Below are 17868 nucleotides of genomic sequence, written 5' to 3'. Positions count from 1 at the left end.
ACCCGGATCTCCGAACTGTGATCATGCCGCTGTGCAGTCTTGGCCAATCCTTTCTTCTCTGCGAATCTCAGTTTCCCCATCTTTACAGGGGGCCGGGGGGTGGGGTGTCTCAGCTGGGCAGTCGTGGGCCCGCCGAGGCTGTGTCCCCGGCTGAGGCCGGCAGGGGGCAGCAGGGAGCAGCAGAGGGCGGCCCGGCGCGGGGAGGAGAGAAGGTGGAGAGCCACCGCGGGCCGAGACTTTAAATCGCCTTCATTTCCCCCAAATCCTTCCTTTTCCTCTCCTCCCCCAGGCCGGCGGGGAGGCAGCTTCCACCGCCCTGCGCGCGCCCTCGCCCGGCCTTGCTCTGCCTCCGGGGACCGCCAGCAGCCCGCCTCCAAAAGTTTGATCTTTTTTTTTTTTTTCTTTCCTGCTTCTTCTTCCTTTTCGGTGGAAGCAGAAAAGAGCGAGGCAGGGGCGAGCGCGGCGCCGGGACTCCTGGGACCATGGGCCTGGCGCGGGCGCCCGCGGGGCCCCGGCCGCGCTGCCTGCCTGCTCGCGCGCCCCTGGGAGCGGGGCTGCGCTGGGGGCGCGGGGGCCGCGCGCTCTGAGCCGGCCTGGCGCGGCGGGGCGGGGGGCTGGCGGCCCCATGGGGCGCGCCCACACTTGCCCCCCGGCCTCGGGAGCATGAAGTAGGGGCCCGCCATGGGAGCGGGATCGGCGCGGGGGGCCCGAGGCACAGCGGCGGCGGCGGCACGCGGGGGGTGAGTACGGGCTCGGGGACGCCCCCTCCCCAGCTTCTTGAGGCTCGGGAGGCCGGGGTTCCCCGCCGCGCGGGACGCTTCCAGCGGAACGTCAGCTTCCTGCCCCTTCCTGCGCCCCTGCGGGGCGGGCCGCCAAGGGTTAACGCGGGCAGCGCCCCCGGCCCTGCGAGGGGTGGCGAGAGCGCTGCCCGCCCTGCCCCGCCTGGCGCGGCTGCCCGATCGCGTTGGGGCGGGGGCCGAGCTGGGGAGGGTCCCTGCAGAGCCAGCCGCAGGATCGGGCTTGGGGGGGTGGGGGGTGGTGCCTGGAGCGGCAGGCGGGGGAGCGGAGGGGGGCTTTGGGGATGCTTGCGGGGGAGGAGGGGTCTCCGTTTCTGGCTGTCTCGGTGTGTTCCTGTGTCGGTGTCCACAGGTCCCGAGCCTGTAAGTCTCTGTTTCTGTCTGGTCTTGGGAAACTGTCTGCAAATTTCTAGAGCTAAGGGTCTGGGCTTCTGCTCCTGTCTCAGTGTCTGTGTCTTTGCACTTCCCCTGTTTCTGGAGATCTCCGCATGTGTGTCAGTCTGTTTGGGTCTGTATGTCTCAGTGCTCCCCTGCTTGGGGAGGGGTGTGGGGTGGGGAGCGGTCCTCCGTTCCTGTCGCTTTCCCGTGTGTGAGAAAGAAAAAGTGAGAGCCAGCATGTCAGGGCAGAAAGGGCCCTGGGAGGTGACTAATTCGAACCCCTCATTGTACAGATGTGAGACTCAGGGCCAGAGAGGGGCAGGGAATCTCCACGGAGGGGCTGGGACCCAGAGGCTCCGATTCCCAGTCTGTGCAGTAGGAGTTGTAAAAGACCGAGCATGTGCCAGAGGGAGTCACTGCCTGTGGGTGTGTGTGGGAGTGAGCAGGCTGGGAGCAGCCCCTCGGGGCCCTGTGGACGGGGCCCAGTGGCTCATGCTTACTGCCCAGAGGAGCACAGAACTCGCTCCCTGTCCATCCTGCCCTCAGGACCAGAGGACATTCCCAAGAGGCTGGTCCCGTCTGTAGCTCCGCCCTGCCCCACCATGCCCTGCCCCCTCCGCATTGCAATCAGGGGGGTGATGCCTCCCCCTTTCTTTCCCATGTCTTGGAAAAAGCTAGCTGGCTGAGATTCCCCCACCCCCCACCGCAACACACACACACACACACACACACCACCAGTAAGCACACTGCTGACTCATTTTCTCCAGAAGACCCTGTGCCAGGGCAGATGCCAGCGGTTGGGTAGAAAAGTGGTGCCAGGCGAGCACCCCACAGCGGGGCCCAAGCTTTAGGCGAGTGGGCAGTCACGCTGCTTTGAGGCCCAGCCTTTGCCTTCCTCGCCACTGCAGTGCCCGAAAATCCTGTGTCTTCTGGCCCCCCGCATGCCTCCTAGCTTTGCTCCTCTACACCTCCTAGACCAGGTTCCAGGACACTGTTACAGAGCATCCCTGGCCTCTCTTTCCTTCTCCTTCCTCCCTGTACTCCGAGCACTCCTCCTCCTTCGTGCTTCTGTAAGCCTGCTGTCCCCGCAAGGCTCAGCTCAACAGCCATCAGCACCCCTGATGCTGCACTGCAGCGGGTCTGCCCTCCAAATGTAACCCTCTGTCTGTCCCTCCCTGAGTACACTCCGCCCATTACCTTACTGGCATATTCTCTTCCTCCCTCTCTGTGTGCAGGGACCCGCTGGGTACCTCACAACCTGCCTGGGACACGAAAAGGTCATCTCAATTAAAGGCGGAAACTGAAGCAAAACATAAACTCACACCTGTGGGCAGAGAGTGCACTGCAGTCAGGCTGTGCAAATCCTGCCTCAGCCCTGCGGGCCGGGGCAGGTACCTTGCCTTTCTGCTTCCCCTTTCTCTCATCCCCAAAACGGGCATCTTCATTCCCAGTGAACAGGGTTTTGGGCGCGTTAGTGGGACTGTGCTTGTAAAAGGCTTTTAGAGCAGGGCCTGGCATGTAGTAAGTGCTCAATAAATGGCAGCTGTTATGTGTATTATTATTCACTTCATCTTGAATGGATGTGTGACTCAACTGGAAAAATCTGGGCCGCATCCTGTCCAGACAGATGACCTGTCTGTGTTCCCATGGAAGAGGTGTAAGGTGTGAAGAGAGCCCGGGCGTGGCTGTCTGGGCACATGGGACCTGGCCAATCCATGGAGACAGGTGGGACAGGTCATTCCCTTTTTCTTTTCTGTGGTCCCCTGGCCAGCATCCCTCCTAGCTCACTCCATGGGAGCATAGCCAAGCCCAGACACCATGGGGCTACTTCCCTTGTGTTTCTGTGCCCTGAGCGCACAGTGCATGTTCAAGCTGGTATTAGTCTCTGAGCTCCTGTGTGTTCTCAGGTAACAAGGATGGAGGAGAAACCATGCAAACCAGCTGCAGGTTCTGGCAGCCTCATGGTCCAGGGGTAACCACATTGGGTGTACTGGCAGAGCGCTTTTTGCAGAAGAAAGGAACACCTGGGTTCCCTTCTTGGAGGGCTGTGTCGCCAGGCTGTGTCTCCAAGGTCAGGCTCCCTAACTCGTGGCTCCTGTTTCGGCCGCCTTCTGCTGTCTCTGGCCCTTGAGCTCTGGTCTTCCCGACATTCTGGAGCCCTGACTTCACCGAGCCAAGGCCCACGAGTCAGTGGTGAAAACAGAAGTCTGGAAGAACAAAGCTCTGAGCCAGAGCAGGCACTAAACGTTATTAGCAGTAGCCTAAACAGGATTGGAACAGGAGCAAAAGAATCGGCAGGGCCTCCCTCTGGGAGCCAACTTTCCAGGCCTGGAGCTTACTTAGATGGCTGTTGGCTCCCCAGGCTGCATCTCTTTTCCTGTTGGTGAAGGCTGGGACTGTGGTCTCTGGCAAGTAGGAAGTCCCTGTAAGTATCCGATTTCTTCTCCATGGGAGACGAGTCAAGAGAAAAGGACTGTCTGCTTGGTAGTGGAGTCAGATGATGTGGGTCACTGACATGCTGTGTGGCTTTGGGCAAGTCACTTCCCCTCTCTGGGCCTCAGTGGCCCATCTCTACAAAGAGCGGATGGGACTAGAATCTGGCCTCTAAATGATCTCAGAGGACCTTCTCTCACTCTATACTCCCGCGCTATACTCTGGCAGTTTCTGGGTCAAGCACACGCAGACTCCAGGTCTGAGAGGGTCAGTTGCATTTGTTGAGGTGAATGAAAGGGAGACAGATGTTTTTGCAATGGGCCTTTTCATGGCCGAAATTCTTGAGTTAGAAACTATGATGTTAGGAAACTTAATTGAAAAGAAGATTCTGATCCCGTCTCCCCCATCTTCTTTCTCCTGACCTTTAGGGATTACAAATATCGCCCCCAAATTTCTCCTCTTATTCTCTAGAGGGTAGTCACCTTGGCATAACCCCAGCAGGGAAAATTGACTGAAAAGGACGTGCGTGGTTCTTGTATCTTCTCCTCTTCATCTGGCCTCTCTTTATCAGCTTGGGGAACATCCTGAGAAGGGTGGATGTGACAACACAGGGAGAGACTCAAAGAGTGAGGGCTAGTGCCTGGAAAGGTCTGGGAAGAGAGGAGACCAGAAGGAAATGGAACAGAGACTAGTGAGGTTGTAGGAATACTGGAGAGTTGGGGGCGGTGTCTTCTGAGGAGACATTCTCAGGAAAAATGAGTTCCCTGGTCCTCTAAGTTCAGGGACTGCTGACTGACAGAAAGTGCAGTCGATTTCTTTATTGCAGGACTTCTCAGAGCCTTTGCTATGCAGTTGTGCTTTGGAACTACCAAGACTGGAATGTAGGAGACAGCTCTTCCCCAGTAGATTTAGCCACAGTTTCCTGGAGTAATTACCTGGTAGGTGTGGGAAATAGTGCTGAAGGACTATGTCCCCAGAGTCTGCTCATGGTGACCTTGAGGAAGCACTGTCCTCGCGAGGCCTCAGTTTTTGTCAAATCAAACAAAGCTGGCTGTTATTGCTTATCAGGGCTGATGTGGCTGCCATTTGCTTCAAGCGGACAGGTCATGTCAAAAGGGTCAGCCTCTACCCTTCTCCCCAGACAACACCAGGGCAGCTAGGCACTGACCTTTAGTCATGGTGGGTGGTGAGCTGGAGGTGAGGCCCGTGAAGGCAGGGAGGACCCCACGTAAAAGGCATTCTCACAGCAGTGGCAGCAGATTGGAGAGGATGAGAAGGGGGCAAAGATTATCCAGGAGCATCCCTGGAGAAAGTCAGAGGTGGGGTGGGCCCGCTAGAGTTAAGGCTTTGGGAAGATACTTTTTAAAGTCCAGAGTCCTGTAATACCAGGTAACATTCATTCCTTCTGCAAAAATACACTAAACACTTACTACATGCCTGCCAGGTGCTGGGAATACAAGAGTGAACAAGACAGATGTGGTCCATGCACTTCAGGGACTTGGGCTAGAAAGGGAAACAGAGAAATAGACAATGACCACACATGGGTACCTAGTGAGGTATGTGCAGCAGGCTGTGGGAAATGACACCCAGGCTAGGATCTAACACATGAGTGGCAACTGACCAGGCAGGCAAAAGAGTGGTGTCTAGAGCACTTGAGATTAGCATGTGCAAAGGCCCAGAAGCTGGAGAAGGCTTTCGAGGGACCACCATAAGCATCTGAGTGCTGTTTCAGCTAGTTTGCCTTATGCTGAGAGCAACTCCCCATTGAACATGGCTTAAACTATAAGGGGAGTTATCAAGAGGTCCAAAGGAAAAGCAGTAATAGCGTTGGCCAATTTAGCATCTCGTATCGTCAGACACCCACTATTTTTCCATTCTGCCATTCTCACATGCTCATGTGGCTTGTTACCTCATGTGCACAAAATGGCTGCAGTCGCAAGTCCTCACTCAATGACGTGCAAAGGCTAGAAGAAAACTTTTACTATGTCCCTTTGAAATGCTTTCTTAGAGGCCCTGGCAGGCATCCCTCACATCTCATTGGCCACATATGCATGCCTAAGCCAGTCACTGGCATGGCAAATTCCCAGGGTGGGCTTAGACTTATCCAGATTTATCCGGTATCCTCTGAAGTCCATGTCTCCCTGAACAAGCAGGAAGTGGTGTGGCTGTGTGTAGGTAACCTCCAGTGTCTTCCACAGTGTCCAGGTCAGGATTACCATTGATCCTAATTACAATTAAATTGGAGTACTTGCTATTAAATCAGAGGGTGTTTTCCAAGGCTCCCAGGGAGCTGGGAAGAACCCAGGGCTCCAGACATCCACTCCACCAGATGGGTTTCCTGGATTACGTGATTCCCCAGAAGCACATCATCCTGGGCTTCCCCTTGGAAGTGGATCCTGGGCCGGCGTGTCCCAGCCTTTGCCCTCACCACCCGCCTGTCGGGGCTTTTTCTGCCTGCATCCTGGCTGGCCGACTCTGGCCACGTGCCGCCCTCCCCTTTGCCTGCTTGGGGATCAGATGCCCCGGTGGCTTCGGGTGTCACCAGTGGCTGCTCCCACAGGAAGGTGAAATCGGATCACTGCCTCTGCCCATCTTGGCAGGAGCCGCTGAGCAGAGCATTAACCCTTTCGGGCCCCAGAGTTCAGGGGCAGCAGGGTTGGTCTAAGAAGCACTTCTGTGGCTGGCAGCAGGCCGAGCCCTTGACATGCATGAGCTCATTTAATCCTCACGCCTGGTTTGCAAGATAGGGAGTGTCAGCCTAGTTGCAAAGAGGAAGACAGGCTCAGGGAGGTGGAGGGACTTATCCAGGGTCATGCAGCTGGTAAGCAATGGGGCCAGGTTTGCACCTGGGGGCGGGGAGGGGCCTGACTTGCCATCGTCTCTTCTTCTCTCCTTCCCTCTCTCCCATTTTCAATCAGCATGAAGCCAGTGGTAGCTTCCTCAGCACACACTGGTCCTGGCTAAGGGGTCTTCTCCCGCTCCCTGCCGTGAGTCTGGAGGTTGAGTTCTCATCTTTCCTGCCATCTGAAGACACCTATCATCTAAGCAGACCAGTCTGGTCTTCCTGCTGACCTTTCAGCCCTGGCTCTGCTGTCCCTTGGGCCTCAAGATCTTGAGGGCACAGTACAGATGGAGAGACTGAGGCCCAGAGACAGGGAGGGGCAAAGGCTGGTCCTTTGTTGCCCAGCGTGGCGATGGCAGATTTGGGGCTGGACCCTAGGTCTCCTGACGTCCAGGACAGGGCATCCTGCCTACTAGTTCCTGCCCCGTGACCTTGGTTTATTGATCTGTGAAAATCAAGTTTGCATTGGTACCGTGTAAGCAGGTCCTCCCCCGAAGGCTGTGCCTGGACCCCTGGGAGTGTGGGCTGGTCCAGTGGGGTCCTAGAGCCTGCGCCTCGCCTCCCCGGGTGGGACTAGGGGAGGACTGGGGCTGGGTCATCCACTCCCAACTCCCAGCCGGATCTGGGAGTGAGGGGCGGAAGCTGATGCCACATCTGCTTGTGTCTCCTGGTCTCTAGGGGGTTTCTCTTCACCTGGATCTTAGTCTCACTTGCCTGTCACCTGGCCTCCACCCAAGGAGCTCCTGAAGGTAATTCTCTCTTCTCTTTGTGCAGGGGGAGACAAAGAAGGACGGAAGGGATCTGAGAACACAGGGTTAGGAGACATCAGTGCCCCTCAACGGGACTCAGTGCCTCGATTTTCTCATCAGTAGAATGGAGCCGATCATTAGCACATTCTCTCCAGGCTTGCAGGAATCAAGTTAGATGTTTTGTGAGGGGTAGGGAGGGCTCAGTGCAGAAATGTAGAAAGGTGGTGCTTTCGTTTCTCTCCGGGGCAGAATTTGAGTAAGTTACGTTGGGTCAGTAAGCCTCAGTTGTCCGTCCTTGTCCAGTGGGTACCCCAAGAGGTGCTGACGAGAGGCAGGAAGGCCAGGACCATCAGGGCCCGCGCCTGTGATCTACCCTCCCCTTGCCGTGACATACTGCTTTTTCCTGCTCTCCCTGAGGAGCTGTCCAGGGGGCCCCGGCGGCAGGGGGGCTGGCTACACAGCTGCCCATGGAAACTGAAACCTCTCCCACATCTGCTTGTCAAGCAGCCACAATGCCTCTTAAAATAGCGGCCCCTCCCCCTCCTCCACGCCGGCCTGTGTGTGCCGGGGCAGGCAGCCGGGTGCTCCCAGAGCCCCTGTGGCCTGACCTGGCCGCCGGGCAGGGATTGGGCCCCTGGGAGGGGAGGGCTGTGCCCGGAAGAGACCCCTGCTGCCCAGCAACATTTTGTGCAAATGTCATATTTTCCGAAATGCTGTTTCCCTCACAAAGTAGGTGAACAGCTGTCCAGAGTCCTGAGTCAGGCACTGGGTGGGGGAGGGGCGGTGCAGAGCCGAGTGGAGCCAGGTTTATGTAATAAAGGGATCTTGCTGCGGCCAGCTGGCCGGGTCCCTCCGTCTTGGCGTTGCGCTGAATTCACTCCCCTGTCCCCCAGCCCCTCTCTCCTAATGGGATTCTGAATGTGTCTCCGCCCTGTCTTCCAACCAGTCTAGGGGCTCCAGTGCAGGAGAGCATAGTGATGAAGGAAGGACAAAGCCCTGGGGGCCAGGCAGCCCGGGTTTAAAGCCCAGCTGTGACTTTTATCGTAAGCTGTGTGACCTTGGGCAAGTTACTATAGCTCAGTTTTCTGACCCTCATCTGTAAAATGGGGATAATGAACAGTACCAGCTTCGTAGATGATTGAGAGAATAGAGAGAGATAATGTATGTAAAGCACATAGTAAGTGCTCAATAAATACTAGCTTTTATTATTATTGTTAATTATATATTTATCTGACAATTTTGGGCAAGAGCAGCCCTTCTGTATCCCCACGGATCCCACAGCGGTCAGAGGCTCCCAGAGGCTCAGTGGTGACCACGTCTGCCAGCTCCAGGTAGCAGAGTTGGGGACATGGCCCCTGAGCTGCAGGTAGCATGCAGGGGAGGCCTGGAGACTGCCTGGTGTCAGCTTTAAAACCCACCTGGAGAGGATGATAAGGGAAACCTCCTCGGTGCCAGCTGGCCTGTCCAGTTGTCATCTTCCCTAGGTGAGTGCGAGTGGCCGTAAGTTGCAGGGTCCAGGGAGAGATGTGTGCAGGCCTGGGAGCCTCTCAGGGGCTGCCGAGGTGGGACAGGGGGAGGTGGCTTCCTGCCCTTACAAGTGGCTCCTCCCTTTTAAGTTGTTCACAGTGAGAAGTATTTTATGATAGTAAGAGGCTTTCAGTGATTAAATGTGTAAAGTATGCTACTACTTATAATCCTTAAACAGTGTGGTTTATTTTAGCTTTGGACTTGGGGATGGACAGAGGTGGGAGAAAGGAGGCGTGTGACGTGAAACAAAGGCCCATGGGTCCTAGGGAAGAACAGGAATCTTCAAGCCAGCCTGAAACAGCAGCCTACAGCTACAGAGATCTTAGGACATTCTTAGCACTTTGTGGCCACCTCTGGATCTGGTTTCCCGTGTCTTTCAGGCAGGGAAACTGAGGCCCGGGGGGCAGGAAGAGACTTGGCCAGAGGTACCCCGTGCAGGGGTGGGTGAGGATAATAAGAAAGACCGTCATTGCATCTCCCAATACCCTGATGAGGTAGGAACTCTTTGCAGCCTCGTTTTACAGCAGAGGGCACTGAGGCTCAGGGTCCAGATGCACAGGTGGTCTTGTCCGGCTCTAAAGTCCAGCCTTCTGACTCCAGAGCCCACCGTGGAAGCATCATGCTGCCATGTTGCCAGCATCCAGGTTCTCAGTTTCTCCCAGCCCATTCATCTCTCTGTCCATCCGCCTGTCCATCTCACAGTGGTTGACGTAGGGTCTACTAAGAGCTGATTGCATTCAGCCCAATGCACGCCCCTTTTACTCCAGGTGATGAGGGGGAGAGCATTCCACACTCAGGAGTTAGGATGCTGAGCTCAGGGGAGGGGGCTGGAGGACCTTTCCGAGACCCCAGTTCCAGAGGCAGGCTCTCCTTTCCTGCTGAGATGGAGCTCCAGAGCGGGCTTCTGCAGACGCTGGCAGCTCAGCCGACCAGAGGAGGTCGAATAACCCAACAAGAGGCAAGGTCAGGAAACCTTTCCATAAACACCCTGGAAGCCCTCCTTTTGCTCTGGCAAGCCCTGCCAGTGTAATTACCAGGCGGATGTGACCTAGCCAGACCACGGTCAGATGTCCAAATGCTTCGCCAGAGGACAGAGGTTGCAGGGGTGCCTTGATTACTTCCTCTGCTCTGTCCAAAGCCACACAGGGAGGAGGGGAGTCATTGGAAACGTCCTCTGCCTCCTGTGTAGACAGCAGCTCCCCCCGTCTGCTCTGGCCTGAGAGAGACGTCAGGGGTGGGGAGGAGACTGGGTGGGTTCCCAAAGACACTAGTCAGGCACGCTGGACATCCTTACCAAGCTCTGGTGACATGAACATTCCTGTCATTCCCTCACTTATGGGACAGCTTCCTAGAGGAGATGGCTTTTGAGGCAGAGAGAAGGGGGAACAGGCCACACTGCGCAGCCTTTTATACCCTTCGCTCTAGCATTTGGTGATTATCATTATTCTTAGTATTAATAGCTATCCTTCAAAAGTGCTTATTTTGTGCGTGGCACTTTTTCCCAAGTGCATTAGCTCATTTAATCTTCACAGTGGCCTTCTGAATTTGATACTACTATGATCCCACTTAAAAGTTGGGAAAACCGAGGCACTGAGGTCACAAGCCTAGTAAAGTGGTGGCGCTGGGGTTTGAACTCAGGACGTTTGACTCCAGAGTGTGTGTGTTTAGCCACTACAGATGGTCCCCAACGGACGATGGTTCGATTTATGATATTTTGACTTGAGGATGATGCAGAAGGGAAACTGTGCTTCGAGTTTTTGATCTTGATCTTTTCCCAGGCTAGCAATATGCATCATGATCCTCTCCTGTGATGCGGGGTAGAGGCAGCCGCAGCTCCCAGTCAGCCACGCGATCCCAAGGGGAAAGAACCAACACACAACCGTTCTGAACCAGTGCAACCATGCTGTTTCTCACTTTTAGTATAGGATTCGATAAATTGTGTGAGATATTCAGCACTTTATTGTAAAATAGGCTTTGTGTGCGATGATTCAGCCCAACCGTAGGCTCATGTAAGTGTTCTGAGCCTGTTTAAGGTAGGCTAGGCTAAGCTATGATGCTCTGTAGGTTAAGTGTATAAATGCATTTTTGACTTAGGATGTTTTCAGCTTACATTGATTTTATCAGGATGTAACTGCATCGTAAGTGGAGGACAGTCTGTATATACAGGATCACGCAGCCAGACAAGGGATTGGTTCCAACTCTGTGCTGTCCACCACGACCATGGGGCAGCAGGTAGCAGCGGGTGGACTGTCCTCACCGTCTGCGTGGCTGGACACAGGCCCTGACCGTGTCCTCTCCCCCTCTGCCCTCCCTCTCTAGATGTGGATGTCCTCCAGCGACTGGGCCTCAGCTGGACGAAGGCAGCGGGCGGCCGGAGCCCCCCGCCCCCAGGGGTCATTCCGTTCCAGTCGGGCTTCATCTTTACGCAGCGGGCCCGGCTCCAGGCCCCCACGGCCGCCATCCTCCCTGCCACCCTGGGCACAGAGCTGGCGCTGGTGCTGAGCCTCTGCTCCCACCGGGTGAACCATGCCTTCCTCTTTGCCGTCCGCAGCCGGAAGCACAAGCTGCAGCTGGGCCTGCAGTTCCTCCCCGGCAAGACCGTCGTCCACCTGGGGCCCCGGCGCTCCGTGGCCTTCGACCTCGATGTGCACGACGGGCGCTGGCACCACCTGGCCCTGGAGCTCCGCGGCCGCACGGTTACCCTGGTGACGGCCTGTGGGCAGCGCCGGGTGCCTGTCCCGCTGCCTTTCCCCAGGGACCCAGCGCTCGACCCTGAGGGCTTGTTCCTTTTCGGGAAGATGAGCCCACACGCAGTCCAGTTCGAGGGTACCCTGTGCCAGTTCAGTATCTTCCCCGTGACACAGGTCGCTCACAATTACTGTACCCACCTGAGAAAGCAGTGTGGACAGGCTGACACGTACCGGCCTCAGCTGGGACCCTTCCTCCCCCGAGCCTCTGGCACTCCTCTCACCTTCCAGACCGACCTTGCCCTGCTGGGCCTGAAGAACCTGACCACTGCCACGCCAGCCCCAGGCTCACGGTCAGCAGGCAGAGGGCCCAGGGTGACTGTGGTGCCTGCCATGCCCACCAAGCCCCTAAGGACTAGCACCACAGGCCCGCACCAGCCCGTCACAGGGGGAGGCCCAGCCCGGACCCCCCTGCCACCTGCCAAGCCATCAGCCAGTGAAAGGCTTCCTCCCGTGCCCCCAGCCTCTCTTGCCAGCTCCACCAGGCCTGTCCAGCCATTGCAGAAGAGCACAGCCACCAAAATCCCCAAAAGTCACCCCACCAAGCCTTCAGCCCCTTCTCCTTCAATTGCCCCTGTCAGAAGCCCCCACCCCACCCAGAAGACAGCTCCGTCTTCCTTCACGAAGCCAGCCCTGCCCTCCAAGGAGCCGGTGCTGCCCACTTCCCACCCGGTACCTGCCCAAGTCTCCCGTCCCACAGTGAAGCCGATCCAGAGGAACCCTGTAATGCCCAGACCCCCACCACCCGGCGCCCGGCCCCTACCTCCTACTGCTGGCTCCTCCAAAAAGCCTTTTCCGCCAGTGGTCCAGGCTGAGGCCAAGATGAGCAGTCGTGCCAGTGAGCTGGCTCCTGCCCGCACCAGCACACCCTTAACTCCCCGACCCACTGTCTTGCCCCCATCACCTGTCCCAAGTCCTGGCACTTCCAGGACTGCTCGGCCGCCAGCCGCAGCAACGCCCCCTACCCTCGCTCCTGGTTCGGCCCCCACTGGAAGCAGGAAACCCACTGGATCAGAAGCCACAAAGAAAGCCAGACCCAAGAGCAGCCCCCGGAAGCCCGTCCTGCTCAGAGCTGGGAAGGCAGCCAGGGATGTCCCGTTGAACGATCTGACAACTGGGCCGAGCCCCAGACAGTCCAGTCCCAGCCAGCAGACCACCCCGGCCCCGGTGTTGGCCCCAGCGCGATTCCAGTCCTCCAGCAACCAGCCCGTGAGCACTGGCTATTCCTTCTTCCACCTGGTGGGACCCACACCTTTCCTGCTGCTGATGGGACCTCCGGGGCCCAAGGGAGACTGCGGTTTACCGGTAAGACTGGGTGGGGTGTGCATGCTGCTTGCAGCTCGAGTAGGGGACTGGGGCAGTTAGGTGGCTGCTCCTGTTCAGAGCAGAGCGGGTGAAGCAGCTTAGAGCAGGGAGTTGGCTACGGGCAGAGCTTCAACTCGAACCCGGGTCCCCCACACCTCCTCCTCTTCTGTGTTCATGATTGCACATCCTGCCCCAGGTTTCTGATCTCCAGGGGTGGACTTGGGTCTGGTGGCCTGAAACCCTGGGCTTTGGTTGGCCCAGGCTCCAGGTCACTCTTTCCTGACCTCACAGCAAAGGTTGAATGGCTTAAGGGAAACCACGAACTGACTGGCCCCAGGTCACGCAGTCCCCGAAAGGCCAGCTCCCTGACTCCTGGAACAGGGTTCCTCCAGCTCACCAGCTTGTCTGCGAGTCCCAGGCAAAGGTCGCACATGGGTAGTCCTGAATATGTTTTGTTTGGCACATGCAGCATTGTTTCAAAATGTTTAATAAGTTATTAATATTTTTTTAAATATGAAATTTCTTATAAAAGGCCAGGTGACCAGCTTTTCTTGGAAGAGGGTGAGATGCAGTGGCCCGTGGGCTGCGGCCAGGTCAGGGCTGCTTCTTTAGACAGGACAGGCCCCCTCCCGTCTGTGCCCGTCCACACGTCTCCCACTTGGCTTTCCAACCCAGCCCTTTCCTCTTGTTTCTGTTACCTGCCTGGCTCCTGTAGACATTTGATTTGTGGCGCCTGGTGGAGGAGTTTGGGGTGAGGAGGATTGGGGTGAGTCTGAGCAGTCAAGGAAGAGAGAAAGAACATTCCACGTGCAGGAAATGGTCTCAGGGTTGATGCCTCCAGCGTGCCTGGGACTGTCTCCAGGGGCAACGACCTTTCTGCAGCTGGAGGCCAATTCCTCCGGGTGGGGAATGATGAGACGGAGTTTCCAGAAAGCTCGGGCCTCTGCTCTGTTCTCCTGCCTTGGAGATGACCACCGTGTGGGTTCCTTCTTCTTGGGGCTGGATCTCCCACCAGGCTCCATGCTTGGGGTTAGGCTCCCCACAATGTGGAGACAGTGGCAGATGCTGGGAATTCCCAGGCCTTACAAACACCACTTAATGAGTTTTAATAATCATTAGGAATAATATTTATTCAGCCTGTCTCCAAGGGGACCGAGAGCCCGTTTTTATTATAACCATATTGTGCAACTTATGGAAATTGTATGCATTACTTTGCAATTATGTCAACATTCTGCTCAAGTCCTGTGTTCTGGAATTGGCAGGGTATGGAGTGGGGAGCCGAGGAAAGCAGGAGGAACCCTTTTCACCCCTCCAGGCTACCCAGTCCTACTCAGGCACCAGCTACCTTTGGCCTGCAACAGCTCAGCTTCCCAAGCTGTGGGGGTGCTGGCCTCACTGGCTGTGAGGTCGAAAGGGGGTGAATTGTCCCCCTCTGACAGAGGGGGGTGAAGTTTAGGGTCTCCACCCAGCCAAGTGGAGGAGGCCAACCCTGTCCCCCAAGGCTGTGTGTGATGTGGAGCGAGGGATGCCGTGTCCAAGGCAGCAGAACTGGAGCAGGAGCAGGTTTCCAGGGTATAGACTCTGCCTCTGGGCCTGTCGGATGCCTGAGCTGTGTACTTTCCTCCCAGGGTTTGGTGATGTGGGGCAGCAGGAGGTGAGGCCTCCTGCTAGATCTTGAACTTCCCTGCCCCCTGGTCAAAGAAGGTGCTGGAGTTGACCTGTTCAGGGTATGGATACTTAGGGACCATTCAGTTCACCCTCGTCGTTGGGCAGGTGAGGAGCCTAGAGACTGTGTCCAGACAGGGCCAGGATTCACTCAGAAGCCACACAGCACGTAGGAGGCAGAGCTGAAGTTTACTCCCCAGCTCCAGACTCCAAGATCAGCACATTCCAATCCACCCCCTGAGTGTCTGCTCTGAGACCCTGGGACTCAGGGCTTAGAGGCTAGGGGCTTCAGGGCTGTGTCAGGCCCTGTCCTTGGTCTCAAGTGAAGAGTTCAATGTCTAAAGAATATTCTGTTTCTATACCTATCACGTTCATGAGTTACTTCCACACACGTGGTATCTCCCTTTAGGACCTTGTAGAAGCTGGTCCAAGAGGGTAGGATGTGTGCGCTAACCCCTGCTCTGCAGTTGAGAGGACCAGGGCTGGAGTGACAAAAGACTTGGCCAAGGACACCCAGCATGTTCTTGCAGGAGCTGGGGTGCAGCTTCAGTGAGGACCATGGCTCTTCCTGCTTCTCCAGCCCAGAACAGATGAGGGCAAGAGGGAAGGCATCAGTGTGCCCCGGTGTCATCCTGCCTCATGTCCCATGCTGTCCCCTAATCCCACCCTCCCCCAGCTTGGAACCTAGTCTCACTCCAAAAGGAACCAAGAAACTTCTAGAAGTTTTGTCCAGTCTGCTGGGGCAAACTGGTGGCAAACTGGTCATTTATGTTTCACCAGCTATCAGAAATTTTCATCGAAGTGGCATCTTTGAGCAGCAGTGACAAGAAGTCGTGTTCCTTCTGTTTTCTCTTATCCCTGCCCCGAAGCCTCAGATTCATTCAGGATCTAACCCCAGCCGAGCAGAAGCTGTGCTGCCTGGGGCGTGGGGCTCCATTGCCCCCAGTCTGGGGACACTCAGACCTGGGCTTAAATCCTGTCTCCACTCCTTGCTAGCTCTGTGGCCCCAACCCACTCTAAGCTTTGGTTTCTGCAGAATATACGAGGATAAAGGCTCCCACCTCCTGTGAGGAAGCAAGTTGAGCGATCTCCAGGGCTGCCTTGGAGTTCTAGATTTTCTGGGTGATTTGGGGAACTCCTTTCCTCTCCCTGAGGCTGTCTCCTCTCTGTGATTCAGTGTTGGGACAGCTCCCTTCTTGGAAATGACTGCGGGACCTTTCAGAGCCTGAGAGGGTGTTCAAGGCTGTGTCTGACCAGTTCTGCATGGTTCTCGAGGGGCACGGGACAGGCTGGCAGAGGCTGAGACACAGCTCTGGGCCCAGGCCTGCCAGGAGTTGTAGCCACTGAGAGAGGGAGCTCTGTGGGAGCCCCGGGAGTGGGGGGAGCATGGAAAAGCTGAGCTTGGCCCCGGGTGAGTAGGGGCGGGGAAGCTGCGGTTCACAGAGGCTGCACAGAAGCTGCACAGAAGCCCCACACCCAGGAGGAGGCGAGTCAAGGCCTTATTTATTCACGATCGGGCCGCTGGCATTTGCACGCCCTTGCACTTTTTCCAAGCGTCACCTCGGGGAGACCCGGCTGAGCGCCTGGCCCACAGCAGATGCTCCATGACTATCTGGGAGATGAATGAAGGAATTTGATCCTTACGAAAAACAGGTTGTCCTGACACTGCCAGGCTCTTTGAGGTTACACAGATCTCTGCTGCCGGTGGGGTAAGGAGGCGTGTGGAGTGCAAAAGCACACAGACTTTGGATTTGGAATGACCTGGGTTTGAACCATGCCCTTATCCAGTCGTCCTTTCATTCTTTCAACAAATGGTGAGTGAGTGCCTTCTGGGTGCTAGGTGCTGTGTGACCTTCGACAAGTCACTTAACCTCTCTGAACCTCAGGTTTTGCCTCTGTAAAATGAGGCCATGGTATCACCTACCTTTCCAGGGTTGTGTGGGTTGTCTGAGATGAGAGGCATCAAGCACCCAGCATTAGAATCTGGGTCCCAGGGGATTGTCGTGGCTCATTACTGATGTGCTGATGGTTGAGGTAGGGGCATTGTTGCCCTAAGAAAACCAAGAGGTTCTGGCACAAGAGGGCCTTTGTTCTGTTGGTGGTTAGGAACCAGGACTAGATCTTGAGCAGTTTACCCCTTATACTGGTGTCACCTAGAACCCAGGAGAATGGAGGGGTGTTTTGCTTTGTCTTTGGCGTATCATTTTTGAGCTCCTGCTGCATGCCAGGCTCTGCGCTAAGCTGTATCTTGTGGCCCCGTGCAGGGAACAAGGGAACTGAGGAGAGTTTAAGGAAGGGACAATTTACAGAGTTGTGGGCATCATCAAAGGAATCGACCAGGGCTGGAGAAGCACATAGGGTACAGCCTGCAGGTATGAGGGGAGGGGAAGGTGTTGCCACAAGCCAGTGACACTTCACACATGGATAGGGATCTCCGACAGGAGCTGGGATCAAACTACAGCACAGCAAGGAGGGAGCAGGGAGACAAATACCCGCCCACCCTCTCCTTCTACTCTGCAGTTTCCTGCTGGGGCCTCCCATGGACCAAACTCAGCCACTAGCAGACAGCAGGGAAGCCTGCAGGTACAGCCTGTAGAGGGCAGCTTCCCAGGGCACAGAATGGATCTGGGGAGCAAATGGAGAGTAACCAGCACGTATTTACGTTATCTTGGAAAAAAAATGGGTAGTGTGTTCCCATTTTACAGCTGGGCAAACTGAGACCCGAGGCACAGGGAGATGAAGTAATTTGCTCAAGGCCACACTGAAAAGCCCTGTCCCAGTAGGTCCTTCCCTAGAACAGAGACTGGGGAAAGCTCAGTGCCTTGTGGGCTAACCTTGGGAATAATCGTGAGCTCAGATGGTTAGAGATGGAAGGGGCTTTTGGGCTCCCTGCCTCCCCCACCAGGCTACAGGCACTGAGCAGTGGCCCAGAGAATGAAAGATCAGTGCCCAGGGTCACCTGGCTGTTAACAGCACACTCAGGACTGGACTCAGGTCTCCCAGATCCCAGGCCTGCGAAACCTCTGCTTGCTCACTGCCAGGGGCCATGCCAGCCGGGACTTCCTTCCTTCTGCACGGTTTGGCAGGAGGGCTATTGCAGCTGGACACAAGGGTAGACTTGTTCCGTGGGATGGGATTCCCCTAGGTCTGGCTGTTGGAGGCCAGGACCCTTGGGGGAAGCCCAGAGGCTGCTTGGTTGTTTCCATGGCTCTGTTTGCGTGAGCCCCAAGCCCAGACCTTGTCCACCTCCCCCAGACAGGCCTGTGGCCCCCACTCCCCTCCCCCGCAGCTCCAGGCCCTCTCAGAGGCCCTGTTGTTTGCAGCGTGGAGTGGAAAAATCCCACCCCAACCTCGTGAATCATCCCAGAGTCACCCGCTCAGGCTTCAGGCCCTGGAAAGAAATGGCAGCGTTTTTCCACTGCATG

General features: G+C 56.3%; 1 protein-coding gene across 1 annotated transcript in view; it reads left to right on the top strand.

Moving 5' to 3' along the window:
• The first annotated feature begins 681 nt into the window (after window positions 1-681).
• Window positions 682-17868, top strand: part of COL27A1 (collagen type XXVII alpha 1 chain) — a 143668-nt gene continuing 126481 nt past the window's right edge. The window contains exons 1-3 of the mRNA XM_057724123.1: window positions 682-740; window positions 7129-7199; window positions 11046-12778. Coding sequence (XP_057580106.1) covers window positions 682-740; window positions 7129-7199; window positions 11046-12778 — 1863 coding nt within the window. The remainder of the gene's footprint in view (window positions 741-7128; window positions 7200-11045; window positions 12779-17868) is intronic.

This window comes from Hippopotamus amphibius, chromosome 2, assembly GCF_030028045.1.
Source record: "Hippopotamus amphibius kiboko isolate mHipAmp2 chromosome 2, mHipAmp2.hap2, whole genome shotgun sequence".
In the NCBI taxonomy this organism is placed as follows: Eukaryota; Metazoa; Chordata; class Mammalia; order Artiodactyla; family Hippopotamidae; genus Hippopotamus; species Hippopotamus amphibius.
This window is presented reverse-complemented; position numbering and strand designations above follow the sequence as displayed.